The sequence below is a fragment of the Jaculus jaculus genome, chromosome 7 (genome assembly GCF_020740685.1).
Source record: "Jaculus jaculus isolate mJacJac1 chromosome 7, mJacJac1.mat.Y.cur, whole genome shotgun sequence".
NCBI lineage: Eukaryota > Metazoa > Chordata > Mammalia > Rodentia > Dipodidae > Jaculus > Jaculus jaculus.
Genome location: NC_059108.1, coordinates 111289854 through 111314048, shown reverse-complemented (window position 1 = coordinate 111314048; position 24195 = coordinate 111289854). Strand labels below are relative to the sequence as shown.

The 24195-nt window shown below is 39.1% G+C and overlaps 1 protein-coding gene across 3 annotated transcripts in view; it reads right to left on the bottom strand.

Annotated features, from left to right (window-relative positions):
- The window catches only part of Tmem260 (transmembrane protein 260), a 65652-nt gene that overhangs the window by 24194 nt on the left and 17263 nt on the right, over positions 1-24195 (bottom strand). For 2 of the 3 annotated variants that reach the window (XM_045154333.1, XM_045154335.1), the window contains exons 4-10: positions 14994-15056; positions 14617-14794; positions 12913-13026; positions 9195-9374; positions 5989-6029; positions 2287-2370; positions 640-754 (exon numbers count right to left, since the gene is read on the bottom strand). In XM_045154333.1, coding sequence (XP_045010268.1) covers positions 640-754; positions 2287-2370; positions 5989-6029; positions 9195-9374; positions 12913-13026; positions 14617-14794; positions 14994-15056 — 775 coding nt within the window. The remainder of the gene's footprint in view (positions 1-639; positions 755-2286; positions 2371-5988; positions 6030-9194; positions 9375-12912; positions 13027-14616; positions 14795-14993; positions 15057-24195) is intronic. The other variant, XM_004649214.2, reaches the window with a different exon arrangement.

Here is a 24195-nt window from a genome sequence, read left to right as displayed (position 1 = left end):
AACAGGGTTTCTTGCCACTGCAAATAAATGTCTAGTCCTCAAGCTTCAGAGCCTCCTGGCTCTGCATTCCTACTATCATACGTGAATTGATGTCACAGATGCACATGCCACTTTTCATGGGCTTTATGTGTGTGCTGGGGAATTAAGGCCAGGCTGCAGGCTTTGCAAGAAGCACCTTGGACCACTGAGTCATCTCCCCACGCACACCCTTCTTTGGCTAAGTAATTCCAGGTGAAATGAAGTTGTTCCTATATTTGCAAACACACACACACACACACACACACACACACACACACACACATGCACAAGAAATGACTAATTCAATTAATTCTTAGAACATTTATTTTTCTATTTAACTATTCTGTACACAAAACATTACATTTGTTCATTTTGTTTTGAGACAGTGTCTTGTGAAGCCCAGGCTGGCTTTGAACTCATTATATAGTTGAGGTTAACCTTGAATTCCTGATCCTTCTGCTCTAGCCTTAATGACTCAATAACTTAACTTGTCATTCATAAATGTATCTACATAACTTTTACTATTCCTGCTAATTCGTTCTTTGACAAAGTTTATGAAAGACAAGTTTGGGCACTATTTACAAATTTACTGTTCAAAAGATATATCTCAATAAAACTTACCACACCCATAAAAAGTGGCTTTGAAATATCTAAATTTGCCCTCCAAGCAAAGAACACCGAATAGATGCAAACCATCCCAGTGAAAAGCCACACTAATGATTGATGCTGTCTGTCCCTACAAAAAATAATAAAACAAGTCTTGAATTATTTATAAATATTTATAATTATTTATAAATATAAAGATAAATAAAGATGTTACACAGTGTAAGGTGTAGGGAAAAAAATATTTGTACCTACAAAACTCTCTTTTTATGAAGATCTAAGTTTTAAAAATCTAAGCTGGAATAGTTAAGTCCAAAACATAATGATGACATGAATTACATGTGGTACATGATAGAAGCTGGAACAATATAGCAACAGATATAAAGTTGTAATTCACAGAAAAAAAACACAAACTAGTAATCTTGTTAAATATGAGGAGTAATTGAGCATATGTAAAATAAAAACATATTATAATATTCAAAATCATAAAGGTTGAAAATGACAAATCTCAACATTGGTAAGAATTCAGTAGTATAACAAAATATGTTAGTCTAATCCTTGAGAAGAGTTAATGAGATAATACCTCTATCAAGAGCCTTAAAAATAAATCACTGACTTGGTTATTTGACATTCAGACATAAATCTTTAAGCAATAACCAGAAATGAAAATAAATGTTAATCCATGAAAGTGCTTTAATATAAGTACCTATTACAGGAAAAAGTAGAAGCAATTTAATGATCTTTAAATAGGAGAATATTTAATTTTGCATGTACATTTGGAATATAGCTCAGCTCAGTGGCAGAGCACTTGCCATGCATGCACAAGGACCTGGGTACAATCCTTAGAACCATAATAAATAAGTAAATAAATTATCCTATAAAGATGAAAAGTATTATATAGATAATTACAGACATCTAAGTAATTGGGTTTTATTTTTGTTTGTTTTTTGAGGTAGGATCTTGCTGAAGCCCAGGCTGACCTGAAATTTACTTTGTAGTCTTGGGGTGGCCTTGAACTCACAGCAATCCTACAACTTCTGCATCCTGAGTGCTGGGATTAAAGGAGTGTACCAACACACCCACTCAAGTATTTTTTTTGTATGTGAAAATGTTGATAAGTGTTAAATAGAACTAGATAAACTAGATATATCTGTATTTACAAACAAATACAGTTAACAGACTAGAAGGTATATAAATAAAACACTTAATAGAGGACCACAGTGCTAAATTTTTAAGGATTTTTAAAAAGTTGTTTTGTTTTTCTGATAAAGCCTTACTATGCAGGACAGGCTAACCTCAAACTCACAGCAGTCATCCTCCCTCAGGATGCTAAGATTATAGGTATGTACCAGTATGCCCAGCAATAAAGCTTTCATTCACTACGGGAGGAATTCATATGGTTGTATATATATGTGTCTTTTGTATATCAATAATAATAACTATGTACAGAGTAAAGGATCACACCCAAGGACTAAGATAGTAAGTGACGTTCAACTATACTAATCTAATCAATTTTTTAAATCACTTGTTTATAATCATAAAATGAGATTAAGAAAATAATACAAATTTACCTTAATAGAAATGATTAGGAGTCCTACAATGATATTTTTAAAATATAAACTTAAGCCATGACATGGGAAAAATAGCAGAAAAAGTATTACTCACTTTCTTGCAAAACATATATTTGCCCAAACTGCAAGAGCCTGGATGTTAAATGAGAGTTCCGTCTTCATATTTGTCATTTGAGAACTGTAACAAAGAAAGTAGTTTACTGCTGGAAGAAAATAACTTTAAAAATTCCAAAGAAATCATTCTTTCAAGAAAACATTTGATTATGCACAAAACCATAGTAAGGGTTGGGGTTTGATTTTAAATTATTTTGTCTTCTTTCAAGCTGGGGAAGGGACAGAAGTACCTAAAATGTTTTTATTTGTTTATTGATGAGAGGGGGAGAGAGAGAGACAGAGAGGAAAAAAGAAGCAGATAAAGAGAGCAAATGGGTGTGCCAAAGACTCCAGCCACTGCAACAAATTCAAGACACATGCACCACCTTGTGCGTCTGGCTTATGTGGGTCCTGGGGAATTGATCCTGGATCCTTTGGCTTTGCAGGCAAGTGCCTTAACTGTTTAAGCCATCTCTCCAGCCCTGTTTTTTTTTAATTAAATATTTTATTTATATGTTTATTTGAGGGAGAGAAAGAGGCAGATAGAGAGAAAAAGGAGTGGGCATGGCAGGGTCTCTAGCCACTGCAAACAAACTCCAGGCACATGTGCCACTTTGCACAACTGGTTTACATGTGTATTGGGGAATAGAACCTGGGTTCTTAAGCTTCGCAGGCAAGTATGTTAACCATTAGGCTATCACTCCAGCCCCTAAATGTTTTCTAATTACAGTATTTAGATATCAACATATATAGTTGGGATTAAACATTAGTACTTTATATAGTATATCCTTAGTGGACTAGCTAAGAAGTTACTTGAAAGGACCTTTGGACTGTTTCTGTTGGTAGTATATACATAGTCAGCAGTGCTTTGATGACTGGAAACAAAATTAATCCAAATTGTTTTCTGAGGATCCAATTATGAAAAAAAAAAAAAAAAAGGCCAAGAAAAAGGATTTCCAGACATTCTTTCTGGTTATCTTCTTCCTGAAGTGGCTTTCTTGCTTCCTATATTATTTGGCTTGAAAAAAAATCTTTAAGGAACCTCAATGAAAGGTACTCATTTTATTTCCTATAATTAAACTAAATTCTTTCATTAACTAACTAACAAGCATTTTCAAGTGTTTTCCAAGTCCTAAAATAGTCACTGCTGTAGCAGTCTTTAATTTATTTAAAAAAAAAAAGGACTCAAAAACTTTCCTCTCCCTACTGGCAGTTTTACTGGAGAAAATGTGATGCTGTAATTATGAAAACCATACAATGTATATTTTACTAATGGAGACACATCTGCTATGAGAAGTCACCCTGGCTCATTTGCAAACACACTTGAAAAATTGATTCAGCATGAGGCTCATTTCTTCAAAAGAAATGAAGTCAGTTCCAAAATTAATTCTTAAGAGATATGTTGCTTAAATGTAAGCTAAAGGATGGTCAATGCCTAAGGTTAGATTCAATAATTTCCCTGTACAGGATTGTAATTTAGAGATATGTGTGGGGAAAGAATTTAATTTGTCTGACTGGAAAAGGGTACATGATTAGGTGCCATCATTTTGAAGGGTTTTCTTGTAAGTTAATTGTCTCCTTTTTCAACACTGTCCACCTGAAACAATTAAAGAGCAGAAATTCTCTCCTGAGTGCTAGGATTATGTCTCAGGTCTGCATGATGATTTGAGTTTTTTTTTTTTTTTTCTTAATGAGAGAGAGAGCGAGCGATAGAAAGAGCAAAAGAGAACTGAAATGCCAGGACCTCCAGCCATTGCAACTGAACAACAGACACATGTGCCAACTTGTGTGCATGCATGACCTTATACAAGCATCAACTCATGCATCTGGTTTATGTGCGATTTGGGGAGTTGAGCAGGGGTCCTTAGGCTTTGCAGGCAAGTGCCTTAACCGTTAAACTATCTTTCTAGTTTGACAATTTGGTTTAGATGGTATAAGTGTGCATGCTCATCACATGTGATATGGAGTCTTTTTCTGCATAGAAAACCCAGCAGCTATTATTTAAATGTAAGCTCTCTAATAGAAGATTTTTATGAGCAACTAATACTAGCTGGACATATGGTATAAGCTTACTCTTGAGAATTCTTTGGAGCTCCTGTGAGATTTGCTGAGGTAAAACGTAATCGTAACCATGAATGTTACCCACCCTGCAAAGGCAGGCAGAAAGGAGCAAGGCTGGAGTCACCTATAAAGTTGTTTTAATCTTAAAGAAAAACCGAGCTTTCTGCTACCTTCTCTACCAAGCAAAAGAAAAAAGTACCACCAAAGTCTAGGACAAACATTCAAAGTGAGGGCTGAAAAGATGGCTCAGTGGTTAAAGGTGCCGGCTTATAAAGCCTGCCAGCCAGGGTTCAATTCCCCAGCCACTGACAAAAGACAGACCAAAAAGTGATGCAGTGTCTGGTGTTCATGTGCAGTAGCAAGAGGCGCTGGTATGCCCATACACATAAATAAATAAATAAATAAATAAATAAATAAATAAATAAATAAATAGATGAAATATTTCAAAACCATTTTTTGAATGTGAGAACCACCAGAAGGTTACAGAATTATTGACAGCAGGGAGATAGTTTCAAGATATGCTACAAAATGAAGGACAGCAGGCATAATAAAATATTCTGCATATTATAAATGTACTTTTTAAACAAGCAAAACTATTAAAAACTGGACGACTGTAGACAAAAATATTAACAGATTAATAATGGCTATCTGTGCAAGTTGGAATTATAGATAATTTTAATTTTCTTAGTTTTGCCTACTTGTATTGTAAAGATTTTCTATACTATATAGCTTTTTATTTTGGAATAGGAGAACAAGTTCTTTTTTAAAACAGGAAGAATATGGCATGGTGAGTGGCACGTGCCTGTAACCCCAGCAGTTGGGAGGCTGAGGTAGGAGGATTTTGAATTCCAGCCAGACTAGACTAGATCTGCTCTCAAAGAAGGGAGGGGAGAAGAAAAAAGGGAAGGGGAACAGAGTAGAAAAAGAGAGAGAGAAGATAGAAGAGGGAAGAGAAAAATATTCTCTCCACAGCTTTTCCCAAGAGCTGTGAGAGTTCCAAACTGGAAAGTAAGAGATCGTTTCAAGGCTACAGAAACTCATTTGAAATTTTATATTTGAAGAAATATGATTAGTACTGATATGTTTAAAGCTGGTATGCTATTTTCAAGTTTTAATCTGTGTAGGTTTTAAGGCAAACATTATTCTCCAGAGAAAACTACTGGCTAAAATAGATGACATATATTTGCTTAAGCTGGCTCTAATAAGGTTGAATGTTAAAAATATGAAAGTCAAAAATAGAACCCATGACAGCTGAAAGGAAATCGTAAGAGATATTACATAAATTAAGCTCTGAAGAAGCAAATGAGCATAATTCAAACTGATATAACAGGAAAATTATTCAAATCATGATAAATACAATGCAACACAATGACAAAGACAGAATGCAAAAATCCTAACAAAGAGTATTCTTTTAGTTTCAAAGCACCATCACATCTTTTAGGCATTGTCTGGGCTCCTCACACACTCACTTACTGTGCACTTGCTGGTGCTGCTGTTTTTCTCACTGAAATGCTACAAGTCTGACAGTGGCAGAGGTGCAAACAGCTTCTCAGACATACTTCTTCACAAGAGAATAACTAAAATTATTTCATACAGCTAAGAGAAAATTCATCAAAAATAGTCTCAAGTATTTCATACTCACAGCAGTATTTCAGACATACTAGATCCTGTTTCAGATTTAGCCTAAACACAAAAGAGAAATGTTTACTTGCACAAGCATAAACTAAAGCTCTAACAGGCTCTTCTTTTTTTGTTGTTGTTGTTGTTTTTGTTTGTTTGTTGTTTTTGAGGTAGGGTCTTGCTCAAATCCAGGCTGACCTGGAATTCACTAGGTAGTCTCAGGCTGGCTTTGAACTCACAGTGATCCTTCAACCTCTGTCTCCCAAGTGCTGGGATTAAAGACGTGCGCCACCACACCTGGCAGACTGTTGTTTTTAATGATGGTGATTTAAGAGATTCACATTTTAAATATACAATGCAACATCTCCAAGTCAAAGTCTTCAGAGCATTGCTGAATTCTTCTATATCAGTGAAAACCAAACTTGGATATCCATTAACAAGGATTTTAGAAATAACTGGCTAAAACTCAGTTAGGCTGTTCCAGAAGGAAAAATAAAACACATTAATGCATGCATGGGCTATCTGTGTACTTCTGTTATAAACGCTCCCTACCTTCTCTTTCGATACTTTGATTAGAGCCTTTTGTGACCTGATAGCCTATAATTTCACAATTATGTGTGAATAATACAAATTTTAAATCTGGAAAGGCCTTTAATCTATATTGTTATAAGTTAACCAATATTAAGTAAATCACAGTATTAATTTTAAGTATCAAACTCTCTAAAAAAATTAACAATTACCCTTTTACTATTCTATTCTATTTTGAAATACCTATGAGATATAGATTTGAGTATACACTCCCTCTCCCTCTCTCTCCCTCTCTCTCTCTCTCCAGACTCATTATTCATTTAGGAAAAGAAACCTGTGCTGGGCTTGGTGACAAAGGCTTAGAATCACAGCATTTGGAGGCTGAGGCAGGACTGTGAGTTCAAGGCCAGCCTGGGCTACATACTAAGTCTGAAGCCAGCCTGGTCTACATAAAGAGACCTGGTCTTTAAAAAGCTAAACTATAAGTAGATAAATAAATATTAAATTTAAAAAGAAGCAAAACCTCATCTACACCCTAAAGTATCTCACAAAGCCTGGCAGACCTTTCTTACCCCTCAGGTATAACCACCACTTTAAATTTGGAGGTAATTATTCTTTGACATCTTTATTGTATTTTATCTCATCTTTGAGATATTGTTCCACTGTGTATCTCAGGCTGTACAGGAACTCAGATTTGTGATCCTCCTGCATCGCCTCCCACATACTACAATTATAGGTGTGCACCACGTCACCTGGCTTCTCCCCCACTTTTTAGAAAATATGCTGTTAGTTTTGTATGTATCTTTGAACAGCTTCTCTTTGAGGTTAGAATTCTTTGTAAATAGAACCATATTCTATAATGTATTCTTCTAAGATGTACCTTCTTACACAAATGACAAACACAAGCTATGAAAAAAAAATTGATACAGCTGTCTGCACTAAAATAAATACCTCCCTTTTTTCCTTTCTTTTATCAGGTAGCCTTTCCTATAACTACATGTCTTTGCCTAGTATGTCTTAGGGAAAGCAAGGCGTTTTGGATTTCTTTCAGGCATACTGTTTCTACTTAATGAACTCATATTTTATGAAACATTTATAGATCTTCAGTTTTAAAACTAAATAGTGACATGAATATTCATTGCATGTATTTTAAAAATATTTTTATTTATTTATTTGCAAACAGACAAAGAAAGAGAGAAGTGAGAGAATAGGTGAGGTATAGCCTCCAGCCACTGCAAGTCATTTCCAGATGTATGCACCACCCTGTGCATCCAGCTGGGCAATCAATCCTGAGTTTAAGTTTTGCAGGCAGGCACTTTAACTGCTGAGCCATCCCTCCAGCCCCCAGTGTATTTTATTTTATTTGTTTGGTTTGGTTTTGGTTTTGGTTTTTCGAGGTAGGGTCTCACTCTAGCTCAGGCTGACCTGGAATTCATTATGTAGTCTCAGGGTGCCCTTGAACTCTTGGTGATCCTTCTACTTCTGCCTCCCGAGTGCTGGGATTAAAGGTGTGCACCATCACACCTGGCTTGTATTGTATTTTAAATGGGAGTGTCAAGTTAAATGGTGATGGTATAGACCTGTATGTAATTCCAGCACTTGGGAGATGGAAGCAGGAAGATCATGAGTTCAAAGCAAGCCTGGGTTACATGATGAGACCCTGATTCTTAAAGTAAACAAAAAATCAAAAAGAAGAAGGTAGGAATGTTTTGGCCATAGCAAATAAAAAGTTTTGAGGCTTCTTTCCTTTGTGTTTTTCCAAATATTTTTATTTACAGAACAAGTGCCAAAGTAGCCTTGCTGATCAGATGGACAATCTCCAACTGCAGCAGGCCGACTCCTTTTGAAACTGCCATCCTGAACTGCCCTCCAGTTGGACTAGAGGCCCACTCCATGGGAGGGGATACATCCCTGATACTGTTAAAACAGGGGTAGTCATGAGTCCTAGAGGTTTAACATCGGCTGATGTCTGGATAAATGTATATACTATGCTTATCAAACTGCCCAGTAAGCACTTCTTTTAATATTCATACCCTTATATTAACACTACTCTCACTTTGGGTAGAGAATCTTCTCTTTTCAGATGGCAGTGACCTTGGGATGACTCAGAAGGTATTATAGTGCTGGAAAGAAGTGACTGGAGTACTGAGTAACATCTTGATTACACCTTCCCAGGCTCAGGGTCTAATGCGGAAGAGGTGGCAGAAAGAATGTAAGAGCTCCTCCAGACACAAAATGGCCTAGATATCCATGACCTCACAGTGCCTGATACTACCTACACAAGACCATCATAAGAGGAGGAAAAGATCATGACATCAAAATAAGAGAGACTGACTGAGATGGGGAGGGGATATGATGGAATTTCAAAGGGGAAAGTGGGGGGGGAAGAAGGGTATTACCATGGGATATTTTTTTATAATCATGGAAAATGTTAATAAAAATTGAGAAAAAAATATAAAAAGAAAGAAACTGCCATCCTGAAACAGTATACTTGGACATACAACTGTATGATCATGGATAAAGGGACCCTGATATTTTTGTAACTAACTAGAGTAAGAGCCACATCTAAGGGAGGAATTTGTCCCAAAACTAAACTGAAATTCTATTCCCTACATGATGACTCTTTTTCAATCAAGATCCAGAGAGCACACGGAAGTTTTGCCACTTATTTCTTCAACAGAGCTTTAAATGAAGGTTTACCAGGCTGAATGTTCCATACTCCTCCCTGAGAAAATGCGTCAGAAATCCTCGCACTGTCGTCTGGTCTCCCCACGTCCAGCGGGCACGACTGAGACGGGATGAGACAGGCAGGTAGACGTAGGGCAGCAAGCCGGCACAGAAGGACGCACTCAGCTTCAGCAGAAAGCCTGGGGACAGCTCCTGCATCAAATCACATGGTGTGATAGGACAATGTTTGTTTTAGCCACTCATCCTGGAACTTGGAGAACACAGGAAGGAAACCATCAAATATGTTTGCTCAGAGCTGATCTCTCCATTTATATTAAGTCACCACAGAATACTATGTTAAATCTTCTGATTACTGCGGATTACTAGGAAATTGCATCAGCCTGGACTCCTTCCCAGGGCAGGTGAGATCTGAGCAGAGACTCATGGACATCACGTGTATTACATCTTTTACATTTAGAGCCATGTCACGACATGTAGCACTGCACAGCCGAGATAATTCACTTGGAAGTGAGTGTTATTTGGCTGACTTCGGATATATCCAAAATTCTGTTCTAATGCCAATTTACTTCATCACCATCATTAGGACTGCAGTTATGTACTGAAAATATAATTCTTCTGCAAAGAACTTTGGGTATTTCATGCAAGCATTTGGGGCAAAGAAAGCTGACTTTTATATAACCTCAAGGCTCATGTACTTTTCCCCCATCAACTTACATCTAGGATGGAATACTAAAGGAAATATATATTCAATGTCGTCTCACATACACCACTTGGGGAATGTTTCCATCTGTACATTTCTTAAAAAAAAGGGCAGTATCAACAAAATTTTATAAAGATAAGTTCAAACGAATGTGAATTCTGGTAGTCTAGAAATATTCAACTATTGTTTGCTTTAATAACTTGGAAAGGGGATCTCTTACAAACATCATAATTGGAAACTGCCAATTTGTTCTCTACAAAAAAGAGAAACTTATCTGTGAGAATGAATATAAGAAGGATTCTCATCCCCAGAAGCAGAATAGGTAGTTGATTTATATTAGCATTTTCAAATAAATGTTCTTAATTGAAAATGGAGTGTTTTTATTATAGCACTGATTTCATTTGAGATTTTTACAGCAGCAATAAGATGCGTCAAAGTGATGGCATGAAAACAGTAGAAATAGCTAATCTAACAACATGCCTTTGCTATTCTTAAAAGTGTTTGTTTAAAAAAAATTTTAATTTATTTATTAGAAAGAGAGAAAGGCGCACAGAGAATAGGTATGCCGGGGCCTCCGGCCACTGCAAATGAACTCCAGATGCATGTGCCACTTTGTGCATCTGGCTTTTGTGGGTACTGGGGAATCAAACCTGGGTCCTTAGGCTTGCAAGCAAGCACCTTAACTGCTAAGCCATCTCTCCAGCCCTTCAAAGTATTGTTAAGAAAAGCAAATGTTTGTATTTTGGGAGTTTCTGTATATTACAAAGTGAATTTAGAATTGGTGTTTTATTTTCTTTTGGGGTGAGAAATAACCAGGGATAATTATAGGAGGGCTATTTGAGAGAATCTGGGTGGTGGTTTTTGGTCCTAGCAATACAATATAATTTGTTTTGAAACAGTTGTCTGAGCCTTACCTTAGCTGAATTATAGCAGAATGGTTTGGGTGGTAGGATCAAGTTTCAATATAAATACATACATACTTTTGTAAACATACAGAAACACACATATACACCCACACCCCCTGACACACAGAATTTTAAAGCTTCCAGGTAATTTTGTAAGCAGTCAACTGGCTCAAGAGACTTCCATTGCTCTCCCTCATACCATCTTACAGTAAGATCATATAGCCTGGACCTTCGTCTGTAGGCCTTCTTGTATACCCATTATATTGAAATAATGGCCAGAGATGGCAGCACACACCTTCAATCCCAGCACTAGGGAGGCAGAGGTAGGAGGATCGCAGTGAGTTTGAGGCCACTCTGAGACTAGATAGTGAATTCCAGGCCAGCCTGAGCTAGAGAAATATCCTACCTCAGGAAACCAGAAGACAAAAAAAAGAAAGAGAAAAAAAGAAATAATAGAAATGAAAGAGCTATATTGAAGAGTAATGATTCCCCAAGTTTGCTCAGTCTGAAGCAAATGAGTCGGTAGCCCAGGCTCCTCAACTGTCAGCTCTGGCTGTGCACTTGGTACATGTGGCTCTTCTTCCAGTCAACTAATAGGTCCTTTCCAGAAAATATGTCCCTCTGCGCAGGTCCTGACATAACAGTGGGCTATGTAGTCCACTACTCCCATCTGGGTTTCCATTGATTCAGGAGAAAATACCAAGTTTTATAATTCCATAGAAAAATCTTTGCTAAATTTTACTCCGTAATGATAGTTCTCTCCTATTTGTTTGTTTGCTTTTTGAGACAGGGTCTCACTATGTAACCCACTCTGGCCTTAAATTCTATGTAGCCCAGACTGGTCTTGAACTCTGCACAGTCAAATTTGGTCTCAAACTCTCAGTAATGCCACAGATACTCCAAATGCTGAGATTATAGATGACCACACGTGATTATATCTTCATTTATTATCATGGGTTTATATCATAAAACATTATATAAAGGACATTCTGTGTAGCCTATAAAACTACTATTAAATACCCTTCCTGGGCTATATAATGAGACCCTGTCTCAAAGCACCAAAAATAAATAAATAAACATAAGACACTGCCTGTCAGGCTATTTAATAATCCTATGAACAGCTTTACAGAATTCAACTGTAAGAAAAAGTTGCTCTTTGTCAACTACTGTTTCCCTTTTATTTACTTTTTAATCACATAATAAGAATTTGATAATCCCTACATTGCCCTTTATGCTTTGTTGCCCAGTTGCTGAAAAACAAAATGTGTTAAAGTACAGTAAACATAATTATCTAAAGCTTTGTAGTAATTATTTCCTTATTTCTATTTAATGATTTTATGTTTCCTATTGCACAATCCTACCAGAGCTGAGTATAATTAACAAACAATGCAATGGCCAAGCTTGCTCATAAGAAAACAAACAATACAGCAACTCCAGCATTGACTTACCAACAGATCATGTTACCTGCCAGGAGAAACTGACAAGTTAATAGACATTTATCTTTCCCAGGGTTCATGTCCAACTCTACTCGCTGCCTTTTCCCTACCAACCCCCCCAAAGCCTAACAAAGGAAAATTTTCAATACTGCATTTCACTGTCATTTTAATAAACAATACTTTTCTTTTCCTCTTAGAAAAACAGCAAAGGAAAATAAATTCTAGGGAACATGCTCTGAGGAAACTGCTGTGGTTTACCAGTGACCTTAATAAGTTTACATTGGTCAATTGTGAGTTAACTCTTCAGCACTTGGAACAAGCAGGTGAAACAGAGCAGGCAGCCAACAAACAGTTAAATGATTGAATGAACACGGCTGCTCTGCGTCTTAGTGTGAATAAAAATATTGAGAAAATTTGATATTGCAGTTTTAAGTCCTTTTTGCTTCTTTTTGTTGATGTGTTGTTAAGAGTCATGAAGAAACTTATGAAATAGGCCAGATGCCACTGCAATCAATACTGCATAATTTTTTAAATCCTCTTTTTTTTAGTCAATATTGTTAGAGCCTAAGGTTATTTGTGCTTTACATAAAATTCAAGAAAAATTAAAGCCTCATTTTCGTATGGCACAAATGTTGATCTTAACCTAAATATTATAAACTTTGATTTTTTACAAAAGTAAAAAAACCTACCTTCTCTTTTAAAAGTCGAAGGAGAATCCAAGGTATTATGCATAAAACATACAGTACTATTGTGTGCTGATTACAGAAGCTAAGGCCACAACAGAAGGCACCAATTTTTGCTATCTGAAAATAAAAATAAAAAACTAAGTAAAAAAAATTCCTAAAACTCTAAGTAATCAAAATGGCTCTACACAAACCAAATATTTCCATGACAGGTCAGGTTAAAATCAACCTCTAAGATGCAAGCAACTTCATGTTAACAGTTACTGATATTTACTATCTGTTTGTTAATGTTTTTCTATTTTCATCAGACAACTGCAGTTTGACTTTTGTCTTCAGACTTCAAAAGTCCCTTACAGTGACTAGGTCAATCCAAACACAAATAGCATATTGTGTAATTCTTAATAGAATTTATAACTAAAGTTAGGCAATTCTGTTTTACTGTTTCTCCTACTAAATAAAATATAGTACCTTTCATTTAGAAATATAGTAATCTCTATCTAGGTAGGGGTTTGATTAACATTTTTTACACATGTATATGATGTATCTTTCTTCTGGGTAGGATTTTTGTCTTTTATTGAGCACATATTCATTTCATAATTCATGAAGATTCTGACTTTGACCAAACTCCAATCAGGCTCCTCTGAATCCTTTCTCACAAAGCTTAGCTTTTTGGGCTTCCAGGTTCATGGGTCAGTTGAGTCAGAGCTGCCCTCAAGCATGCAGTTGAGCTGTTATCTGATGAGGTTCTTCTCTGCTCTTCCCCTGCTGCTGCCCTGTGACCAAATGGTCTACCTTCAACAAGGCTCCTGGGGATGGGGTTTAGCTAGAACCTCCCTTTGTCTTTGATAGTACCTCTCATAAATTTTCCAGTACTTGATGCCCAGACTTCTTGGCTATGAATTCCCACTTTTCCTTGTACTTGGACATAAGCCCAAAGTCTCCCTACTACAAAACCCCAGGGCAGGCGACCCTATGCCTAAACCTGGAAAAAGTGTATGGAGAGCTCTTTAACAAGTATCTGCAAAATTGTTTCTTTAACATAGTCAGAAAAGGTTGTTAAATAAAGCACTCAAATAGCATTGTAGCTGCACTTATGGGGACCACAAATAACCACAGTGCTCTTCTTGTCTGTATTTAGACAGCACAAGACAGCCTTACTAAGAAGTGGCACTTCCCAAGGGGTAGATTCCAAGCTCTTAGAAGAGACAGTTCTTGCACACTTCAGAGGACTGGATGGCAGTAGCTGCCTTAGATACATGACAACCTCTTCTGAATAACTACTCCATTTTTACATTTGATAATCTTCTAGCTAAAAAATGTACAAATCTGCTCCTTGAAATTACGGAGAAGTCAATGTCTTCTCCTGGTATATAATTTAGGTGGTCAATCTATAGCTTGGTTCCTTATAACACACATAGACAAGTGACAGAGAATGACTCAATAAGCCTGCATCTCCCCTACGACTCACTAGAGAATTCATAATTCCCATTCTCCAAAAAACTTCTGAACTCTGCAGGGAAATAGACCCATGCTTCCAGGGCTATCATGGTTCCACTTACAATAAAAGGGCTAAGGACAGTCTCAACACACCCAGATTACCTTGACATGAATCAGAATAGATAAACAGTGCCTAAACCAAAGTTAAAAAGAAAACAGTGTCTGTCTGAAAATTAAAACAAAAATGATTTCACTTTGATCAAAATAGGTTACCTTTGATCTTTCCTTTGCAGTTGCTGCCTCCTCAAAACGTACAGTAAGAGCCATAAGCAGCCCCACAAACAGATTGTTTAAGCTAAAAACCTCAGCTGCAATGGACCACTGCCATGTTAGACGAGAAAATGAAAACACCCCCGCAGCAAGGATTCCTCCAGCATATGAGCCAGAAAGCCTGCAAATACAGATAACATGAAATCTTCTTTCCCAACAAAAGGAACTGACTTTATTTTCCTTTTCATAAACTCTACCAGCCGAAATTATGACAATCACCCAGCCCTCTCCCAACATATTATAACTAATACATTACTTCATGTAATAATTTCCTTCAGTAGATTTTAATTAGGAAACCCATGTGTTATGTATTAACAGACCTGTGGACAGAATGAGGTTTAGTTCTCAGATGAAATTCTAGGACTTGAGCCAGTTCAGAAAACCTGAAGAGACAGTAAGAGATAACAAGCCTGTGCCATTTTTTGAATATCCACGAAGGACGATGGCCTGGTTAAGACTGAAATACGTTTAACTCTAAAAGTTAATGAATTGACAAAATATTGATTCAGGAATATTCATTTCTCACATCCTATGGACTACAGGATTCAGGTACTGTCTACCTTAACCTTCCAGCATAAGGCAAAGAATGCCTTGGTCAGCCTTTCATGTTACAATCTTATACAGCTAAGTTCTTAGCTTATAATTTTTTTTTTCCTTTAGACAAAGTTGAAGTTAAACTTTTTTTTCCAAAGGAGGGATGGGAATGTGAATTTCAGTGATAATTAAAGAATCAAAGGTTTATCTGGGCATGATGACACATGCTGGTAATCCTAGCACTCAAAAAGCTGAGGCAGGAGGATCAGGAGTTCAAAGCCAGTCTGAGATCCATCAGACCCCATCTAAAACCAAACAAACCAAAGGTCACACTTGGAAACAAATTTCTCACTCCAAAATGCTGACAAGAGCCATGAATGTTTCAAATCCTTCAGGAGCCTGGAGCTCAATTTGAGATGCGATTGGGAAGGTGGCAGGCCAAACAAGAGGACATCAAACAAATACTCCAGACTCTGCTACCACCCACAACTATAAAAGTTAAAGCAATCAATGAACATTTCTAATAGCTTTAGGAAATCCAGCAGGTATTGCTGTACCTAATAATTATTATACTAGCTGGCACTAGTCACTACTTTTTGGCTATTTTGTTTTGTATAAATAATTATATATTTCTTAGGATTTCAATCAATTGATATAGAAAAAAAAGTTTAAAAATGTCAACATCACAAAGGGCTGGGGATTTAGTTCCATGGTAGAACATGTGCTTAGCATGACGAGGCCCAAGGTATATAAAAAGTAAAACAAATAAAATTCATAATCATCAAACTTTGATTTCCACTGCAATTTTTTATTCTTTCCCTTAATGTTAAAAAAAAAAAAATCAGCTTCTTTTTCTTTTTTAGAGTTTCCCACTTTCCCAGAGATGCTGGTTCAATACACAAAACCCACTCCTGCTGTGTGTGGCACATGCCTTTAATCTCAACACTCTGGAGGAAGAGGGAGGAGGATCCCTGTGAATTCAAAGCCAATCTGGAACTACAGAGGGAGTTCCAGGCTAGCCTGAGCTACAGTGAGACCCTACCTTGGTGGGTGGGGGGGGAGTCATTCCTTCCTAATTATTCTCTGATCTATCCACTTCTTTTGGCTTGCATTCCCACCACTCCCAACCCAGTTATTTTAGAACTTACCATATGGTCTCCCATTACGTTAATTTCCCTAAAACATCCCCTCTACGGATGACCCAGGCCCCTAAATTAAAGGACTCTTCATTGTCTGGAGGATAAGTTAGAAATAAGTCAGCATGGAATCCAAACTCCCAATACACTGGAGTCGCCCATCCTGATTCCCAACATCTTACCTCTACCAGCTAGTCAAGCGCCTCAACTGTGTCCCCCACACCAACATGACATGCTGTTCCCAGTGCATCTTCTTTCTGCTGTACCTCTGAATAGAATGCCCCTCCTGTTCTTATTCAGTTACCTCTCACTGCTTTCAAGCTTCCCTTCAATCCCCAGGTTCCTCACCCATCTCTGAACATCTACAGCACTTAAGTGTCCTGTAATATTTTGACACTGTTCTGAAAATGTGATTGACCTTCATTTATATTGGCAACACCTAGTTCCAAGTAAACAAAGGAGACAATGAGTTAGCCAACCTTCCTTTCTTCCTTCCCCTTCTCCTTCCCTCTCCCCCTTACTTCCCCATCCCTCCTTCCCTCCCTTCTTTCTTTCTTGACAGAGACTCATTAAGTAGTCCACGCTGGCCTTAAATTTGCTTTGTGGCCTACACTGGCCCTGAGCCCATGGGAATCCTCTTGTATCATTCTCCTTCTGATGGGACTATAGGTGTGCACCACCACATTTTGCTTTACTTCTAAGACTCTCAAAGGAAATCAGCTTCATCTGTTAATACTATTTTGGATTCCTGCCTGTACTTGGAATTACTTGGAGAAATGACTGATTCCACTGTGGAAGTAACTCAAGGATAGAATAAATCTGAAGTACCTCGTCAAAGTCAGTTATGAGCTGAACTGTTAGTTCTTAAATGAGAAAGTACCAATGGGTTGAGGCTGAGCTGAGGGTTGTGCCCCAAGCGTAGTGCCATCCCTGGGTGGCTGCCTGGGAAGGCAAGGCCAGGATAAGAGAGACTGAGAACACAGCAGATTTTCTTTTTCAGAAAGCAGCAAGAGAGGACAACCAAAATCTATCAACAAGACAAGGACAGCGACTCCCTGGTAGGGGATGAACTACCATCGCGCAGCAGCCAGGGCCCAGGTGAAACCAGAGGAAGTGGCGAGATGAGCGAGCGTGCTGCTTCCATGGCGAGCCCGACCACCTGCACCAGGGTGATGGAGGCCGACTCGGAGGACACTCAAAATGCAAAAAAGCAGAAATCCAGAAGCTGCTGACAGCTTGTTGCAGTCAGGTTCGCACTGCTGGTAGAAATCACCCAACCAAGAGCAGCTTGTGAGAAAAGGAGGTTTATTTTGCTTTGTAAGCTTCAGGGGAAGCTCCACGATGGCAAGGAAAAGGACGGCATGAGCAGAGGGTGGACATCACCCCCTGGCCAACACAAGATGGATAATAGCAACAGGAGAGTGTGCCAAACACTGGCACGGGGAAACTGGCTATAACACGCATAAGACCGCCCCCAACAATACACTGCCTCCAGAAGGTATTAACTCCCAAATCTCCACCTGCTGGGAACCTGGCATTCAGAACACCTAAGTTTATGGGGGACACCTGAATCAAACTACCACATAGCTCAACATTAAAAGAGACTTAAAGCACACCCACAAAGGCTCAGAGAATTATGCAGAAGAGGAACGGAAAGATTCTAAGAGCTACAGGGTGGGAGGGAATATCCAGAGACATTGCCCCTCCACACACACAGTGACTGACTGTTGTTCTCATAGCCCATGACCCCATGTTGAACACCAGCAATCCTACTAAGGAGGGTCCTCAGTGGAGTGGGGCCAGGGAGGAGGGAAATGACAGTACCAACATATGATGTGCCCACACAAAGCTTCTACTTAAAAAAAAAAAAAAATGTTATTTGAGGGGGAGAGAGAGAGAGAGAATGACTACACCAGGACCTCTAGCTACTGCAAACGAGACACATGTGCCGCTTTGTGCATCTGGCTTTATGTGGGCACTGGGGAACAGAACCTGGGTATACAGGCATGACACTGTCATAATAAAACCTGTCATTTTATACTATGGCTATAGTTGTGGGGAAAAAACATTTTAGAACAAAAATTTTATTTTATTTATTTATTTTTTTGAGGTAGGGTCTCGCTCTAGACCTGGAATTCACTACAGAGTCTCAAGCTGGCCTTGAACTCACAATGATGCCCAGCCTAGGCCTCCAGAATGCTGGGATTAAAGGTGTGTGCCACCACACCCAGCTCTTTTTTTCTTTCCTAATTAAAACATGCTTTTATTTTTCCTAACTTTTAAAATAGGAACCCTTTAAAACTTAGCCAGTCTTGGGCTGGAGAGATGGCTTAGCAGTTAAGCACTTGCCTGTGACGCCTAAGGACCCAGGTTCGAGGCTCAATTCCCCAGGACCCATGTTAGCACAAGGGGGCGCGCGCATCTGGAGTTCGTTTGCAGTGGCTGGAGGCCCTGGTGCGCCCATTCTCTCTCTCTCCATCTGCCTCTTTCTCTCTCTGTCCGTCACTCTCAAATAAATAAGTAAAATAAACAAAAAAAATTAAAAAATAAATTTAGCCAGTCTTTACTGTCAAGTCCCTTCGTTGGGCCTCAATTCCCTTCTGAATAGCATAGTCTTGTTTTGGAAGGTAGTTAGCTTTTCTTCACTTTGTCCAGACAACATCCAAAGACAAATCCCATAGGGACAAGTGTATGAACCAAGTGGTCACGCACAAGCTGATGTAAGTTCATCATAATTGCTGTGGCCCAGGTGCCAGCAACATCCTGATGGCCAAGGGCAGCAGCAGGGAGCTGGGCTGCAAGTGTGGGTATCTGGGTTGTGGGGGCTGGCCTCTTTTTTCTTAATGAAGAAATTGAGGTCTAGAGAGTTTAGGTAATTTTTCCTATGTCTTGCGGCAATTAAATGACAGGACCAGGAATCAAACTGTAAAATATGCCAGCTGGTGTCACTTTAAATTAAAAAAAAAAACAGAAGTATGCTGGGCGAGGTATTGCATGCCTTTAATCTCAGTACTTGAGAGGAAAAGGTAGGAGGATCTTTGTGAGTTTGAGGCCAGCCTGTGACTACACAGTGAACTCCAGGTCAGGTCAGCCTGAGCTAGAGCAAAACCCATCCTCAAAAAGTCAAAAAAAAAAAAGAGAGAGAGAAGTTTTAGTTTTAATGTCAAAAACTATCTTCTAGGGGACTGGGATAATGGCTTATCGTTTACCGCATTTGCCTCTGAAGCCTAAGGACCCAGGTTCGATTCCCCAGGCTACACACAAGCCAGATGCACAAGGGGGCACATATGTCTGCAGTTCCTATGCACTGGCTAGAGGCCTTGGTGTGCCCATTCTGTCTGTCTTTCTCTCTCATAAATAAATAATTTTTTACATGTAGTCTAGATTAATAACAGTACTTTTCTTTGATTAAGTGTGTACCTCCTGGTACAAAGAGTAGAGTTGAATCAAGTTTCATTATTAGAACTGTATTTATTCCCATGTTATATCAAAACAACATACTACAGATCAAAATTATATTCAAAATTGCTGAAGTTGGGCTGGAGAGATGGCTTAGCAGTTAAGGTGCTTGCCTGCAAAGCCTAAGGCCCCAGGTTCGATTCTCCAGGTCCCATGTAAGCCAGGTGCACAAGATGGCACATGCATCTGGAGTTCATTGGCAGTGGCTGGAAGCCCTGGAGTGCCCATTTTTTCTCTACCTCTCTCTCCTCTTCTCTCTGTCTCTACTAAATAAATAAAAAATAATTCTTTTAAAATATTGCTGAAGTTAAGTTCTACTCTACTTTTTTTTAAAATTATTTATTTATTTATTTGAGAGTGACAGACAGAGAGAGAAAGACAGATAGAGGGAGAGAGAGAATGGGCCCGCCAAGGTTTCCAGCCTCTGCAAATGAACTCCAGACGCGTGCGCCCCCTTGTGCATCTGGCTAACGTGGGACCTGGGGAACCAAGCCTCGAACCGGGGTCCTTAGGCTTCACAGGCAAGCGCTTAACTGCTAAGCCATCTCTCCAGCCCCTTTTTTTTCTTTTTAAAAGAATTATTTTAAGCAGAAAGAGAAATGGGTATGCCAAGGCCTCCCATCACTACTATAGAACTCCAGATGTACCACTCTGTGCATTTGGCTTTACATGGGTACTGGGGAATAGAATCCAGGCCATCAGGCCTGGAAAATAAGTGCCCTTAACTGCTGGACCATCTCTCCAGCCCCAATCTACGTTTTTTAAAGGCTAGTTTATCAATGTTTAAAACTATCAGAAAGTTAATGAAACAAAGTTTTGGCATAAATGAATCCTTGAGAAGAAAGCTCAAGATTCACAAATCTATAGTAATTTGTAAGATAAAACATGATGCTCAGGAAGACAGCCCCAAGTATTTGAACTGAAGATATTAATTATTGGAATTATGAACTATGCTGTCTTTTAAAATAAAAGGTTTTGGGCTGGAGAGATAGCTTAGCAGTTAAGCGCTTGCCTGTGAAGCCTATGGACCCCCAGTTCGAGGCTCGATTCCCCAGGACCCACATTAGCCAGATGTACAAGGGGGCACACCCATCTGGAGTTTGTAGTGGCTCGAGGCCCTGGCATACCCATTCTCTCTTTCTGCCTCTTTCTCTCTATGTCTGTCACTCTCAAATAAATAAATAAAAATAAACAAAAAATTTTAAAAAAATAAAATGTAAGGTTTTAAAAATTGATTAGAACAAGGCAAAATGTTTGACTTCCATGATAAAATGTACCCAGTCACTGTAGACTCACCAGTTAGGTGTGTTGGCTAATAACAGAGTATAATCCAACACCAGCACAATCTGACACCCCCTCCCAACCAGGTCAGGATGGTTTTGGAATAATCAAACTATATACTCTTGCACCTGTTCTTCCTCAGTGTCAGAGAAATAATTTCTGAGGCTGTTGCGCAACCTTAAAGAAGGAAGGGTACTTCTTAGTGACTTAGTCAATTTCTTGCCACCATGAATCCTGAAAAAATATACCAACTATCTCTTTATAATTTCTATTATGTCTTCAGGGCAGCTATGAGGCAATTCTGAAATGCTAAGAGTCTGTTAGTCTTGTAGGAAAAGAGATGACTATGCCTCTAAGAGCACAATTACACATGCATCCACAGAACTATAAAGCCCACACTCTGAGACAGTCGCACGTAGCCCTGGCTGAACTGAAACATGCACAGAGCACAGGCTGCACTTAAAAACTCCTGATGCACCTACCTCAGCCTCCCAAATGCTGAGATTAAAGATGTGTGAGACCACATCTACTTTATAAATTCCCTTTAGTTATGTCTACACTTATTTAACATAGAATATGGCAGCATGGTGCACACCTGTAATCCCAGTGCTCACAAGGCAAGGCAAGGCAATCATGAGTTAAGGTCAACCTGCGCTCCTCAGTTAGTTTCAGGCCACCCTGAATTCCACAGCAAGACCCTGTCACAACGATGAAAGAAGCTGGGGCGCAGGGGGGAGTGAGAGGGGTGCACGCCTTTAATCCTACTACTTAGAAAGCTGAGGTAAGAAGATCACAGAATTTGAAGCCAGCCTAGGGTACTGAGTGAGTTCCAGGTCATCCTGGACTAAAGTGATATCATACCTTGAAAAATCTAAATTAAAAGAAAAAAAAAAAAAAAGAAGCAAGGGGTAAAATATAAGGCATAGTGGAGACTCACCTTTTTGTTTGTTATCTTGTATTATTTATTCTGAAAGCCAAGTGGTGGTTAGCACATCATACTAATACAGGCTGAGTGCACTACAAGGACATAGGAGTGTGGCTCAGCCAAGATGCACACAGATGCTGAGAGACAGGATCCTCACCCTAGAACACGCCAAGAGGAGTCTATGGTGTGTGCTGACAAGTCAGTAAGGGCCAGGGCAATGACTGTCTGCAGGCTTTAGAGATCCATTCCTTCAGCGATTCTGCTCAAGTTCTATCTCCTGAGCATTCCTGGAGCAGGCTTCTGTCATCATAAAGCAACAGATACATGACCACAGGCCATGTGACATCAGGTGGGGCTCACGAAGCCATTTCCAGGCCACGGCGAGGCTAAGCATTAGCCTGGCACTCCTCACGTCTGCAGCCCCGCATCTCTCTCACCCTACACTCTACTGCAGCTGCTCCCACACAGGTCGCCAGCGACATCAAGCTTTCTGCGCCTCTGCCGTGCTGTCCACTAATCGCAGTAACGCTTCCAGACACACTCTACTGACCCCCCACACCCAACTTTCCTCACGTGCTTCTGAAGCTTTCCATGCTGCTTGTGAGTGTTCCCAGCTTTCTCCACTAACTCCTTTGATACGGACGGGTACCTCCTGAGATTCCAGTCTCTCCACACTAGGGCAATTATTCTGCTCACTCTACCCTCTGGCTGGCTTTATCTACCAACGCTGACTTTCAGCGTGTAGCAACTACACACTAGAAAACACCTACCTCCAGCATAATTGTTCACTTAGTTTCAAATTTACATACCTCCAACTAACTGCTATGTAACACCTCAGGGCTACTCCAAATCTGATGTTCCAGAGACCCTTAGTGTCTTCATGCCAACAATGATTCCTGCTCTTTCTTTGCCTGCCTTCATGACTTACATTATTTACCTTAGTAATGAAGTTAAGAGACCTGGTAGTCAACAGACACTTCCCTTCCCTCTCTCTCTGATAATAATATCATCACATGGAAATTTCTTTAAACTCATCCTCTTCCCTCCATCCATACCATAATTGCCCTGTCTCAGCTATTATCATCACTTTGAGCTGTCATCAGCTCTGTCACCTCTTCCCTCTCCCTCCTTCCCCCTCTCTTTCTCTCTCTCACACCAGTAGTTCAGGCTGCCAGGATGGACTAAAGCTCCCTATGCTGCCCATGTTGGCTTCAAGCTCACACAGCCTCCTACCTAGGCTTCATGAGGGCTGGGCTTATGCACAGTGAACCTTCACCTAACTCATCTCAAATTGAGGGTATTAGCAATAGTACAGGGCAGGTAAGCCTCTGTGTCAGTCAAACTTCGTGTTGCTGTGATAAACACTTGAGAAGGAGGAAGGACTTATTTTGGCTCACAGTTGCAGAGGTTTAAGTCCATGGTTGGCTCATTTCATTGTTTCTGAGCAGAGGTGAAGCAGAACAAAACTGTTTGCCTCACAGCAGCCAGGTGACAGAGAGATCAAAAAAGGCCAGAAACAGGATATACCTACAAAGTATGCACCCAGGAACCGACCTTCTCCTAATAATAATACCATCAAATTATTAATCCATTAAGGGAGTAATCCATTGATAATGTCTGAGCCCTCATGATCCATTCACTTTGTGTTTCTAAAAAAGAGACTCCAAAGAATATAAAATTTTAAGTGCAATTAGTCAAAATACAGTAAGAAAACCAGATTTAAAGAGCTGAAAATCCTCTTTACAATATGTTAGAGAGATGATACATTTTTAGCTGGGCTTGGTGGTGCACGCCTTTAATCCCAGCACTCGGGAGGCAGAGGTAGGAGGATCACCATGAGTTCGAGGCCACCCTGAGACTACACAGTGAATTGGGCTAGAGTGAGACTCTACCTCGAAAAACCAAAAAAAACAAAGAAAGATGATACATTTTTAAATACTAATCCTATTGGATAACCATATCAATATTTTAGTGTATCATTCATGTGTGTGTGTGAGAGAGAGAGAGAGACTGATATACCACATACATACAGTTCTATCTTCTAGAAATCAGGGAATACTCATTTCATCGTTGTGCTTTCATTTACATTTGTAAATATTCTTTTGGGAAGAGTATTGATATGTATATTTCCTTAAAGAACACTTATAACTTTCATGTTACTTGATTTATTCCTTGTTTACAAAATAA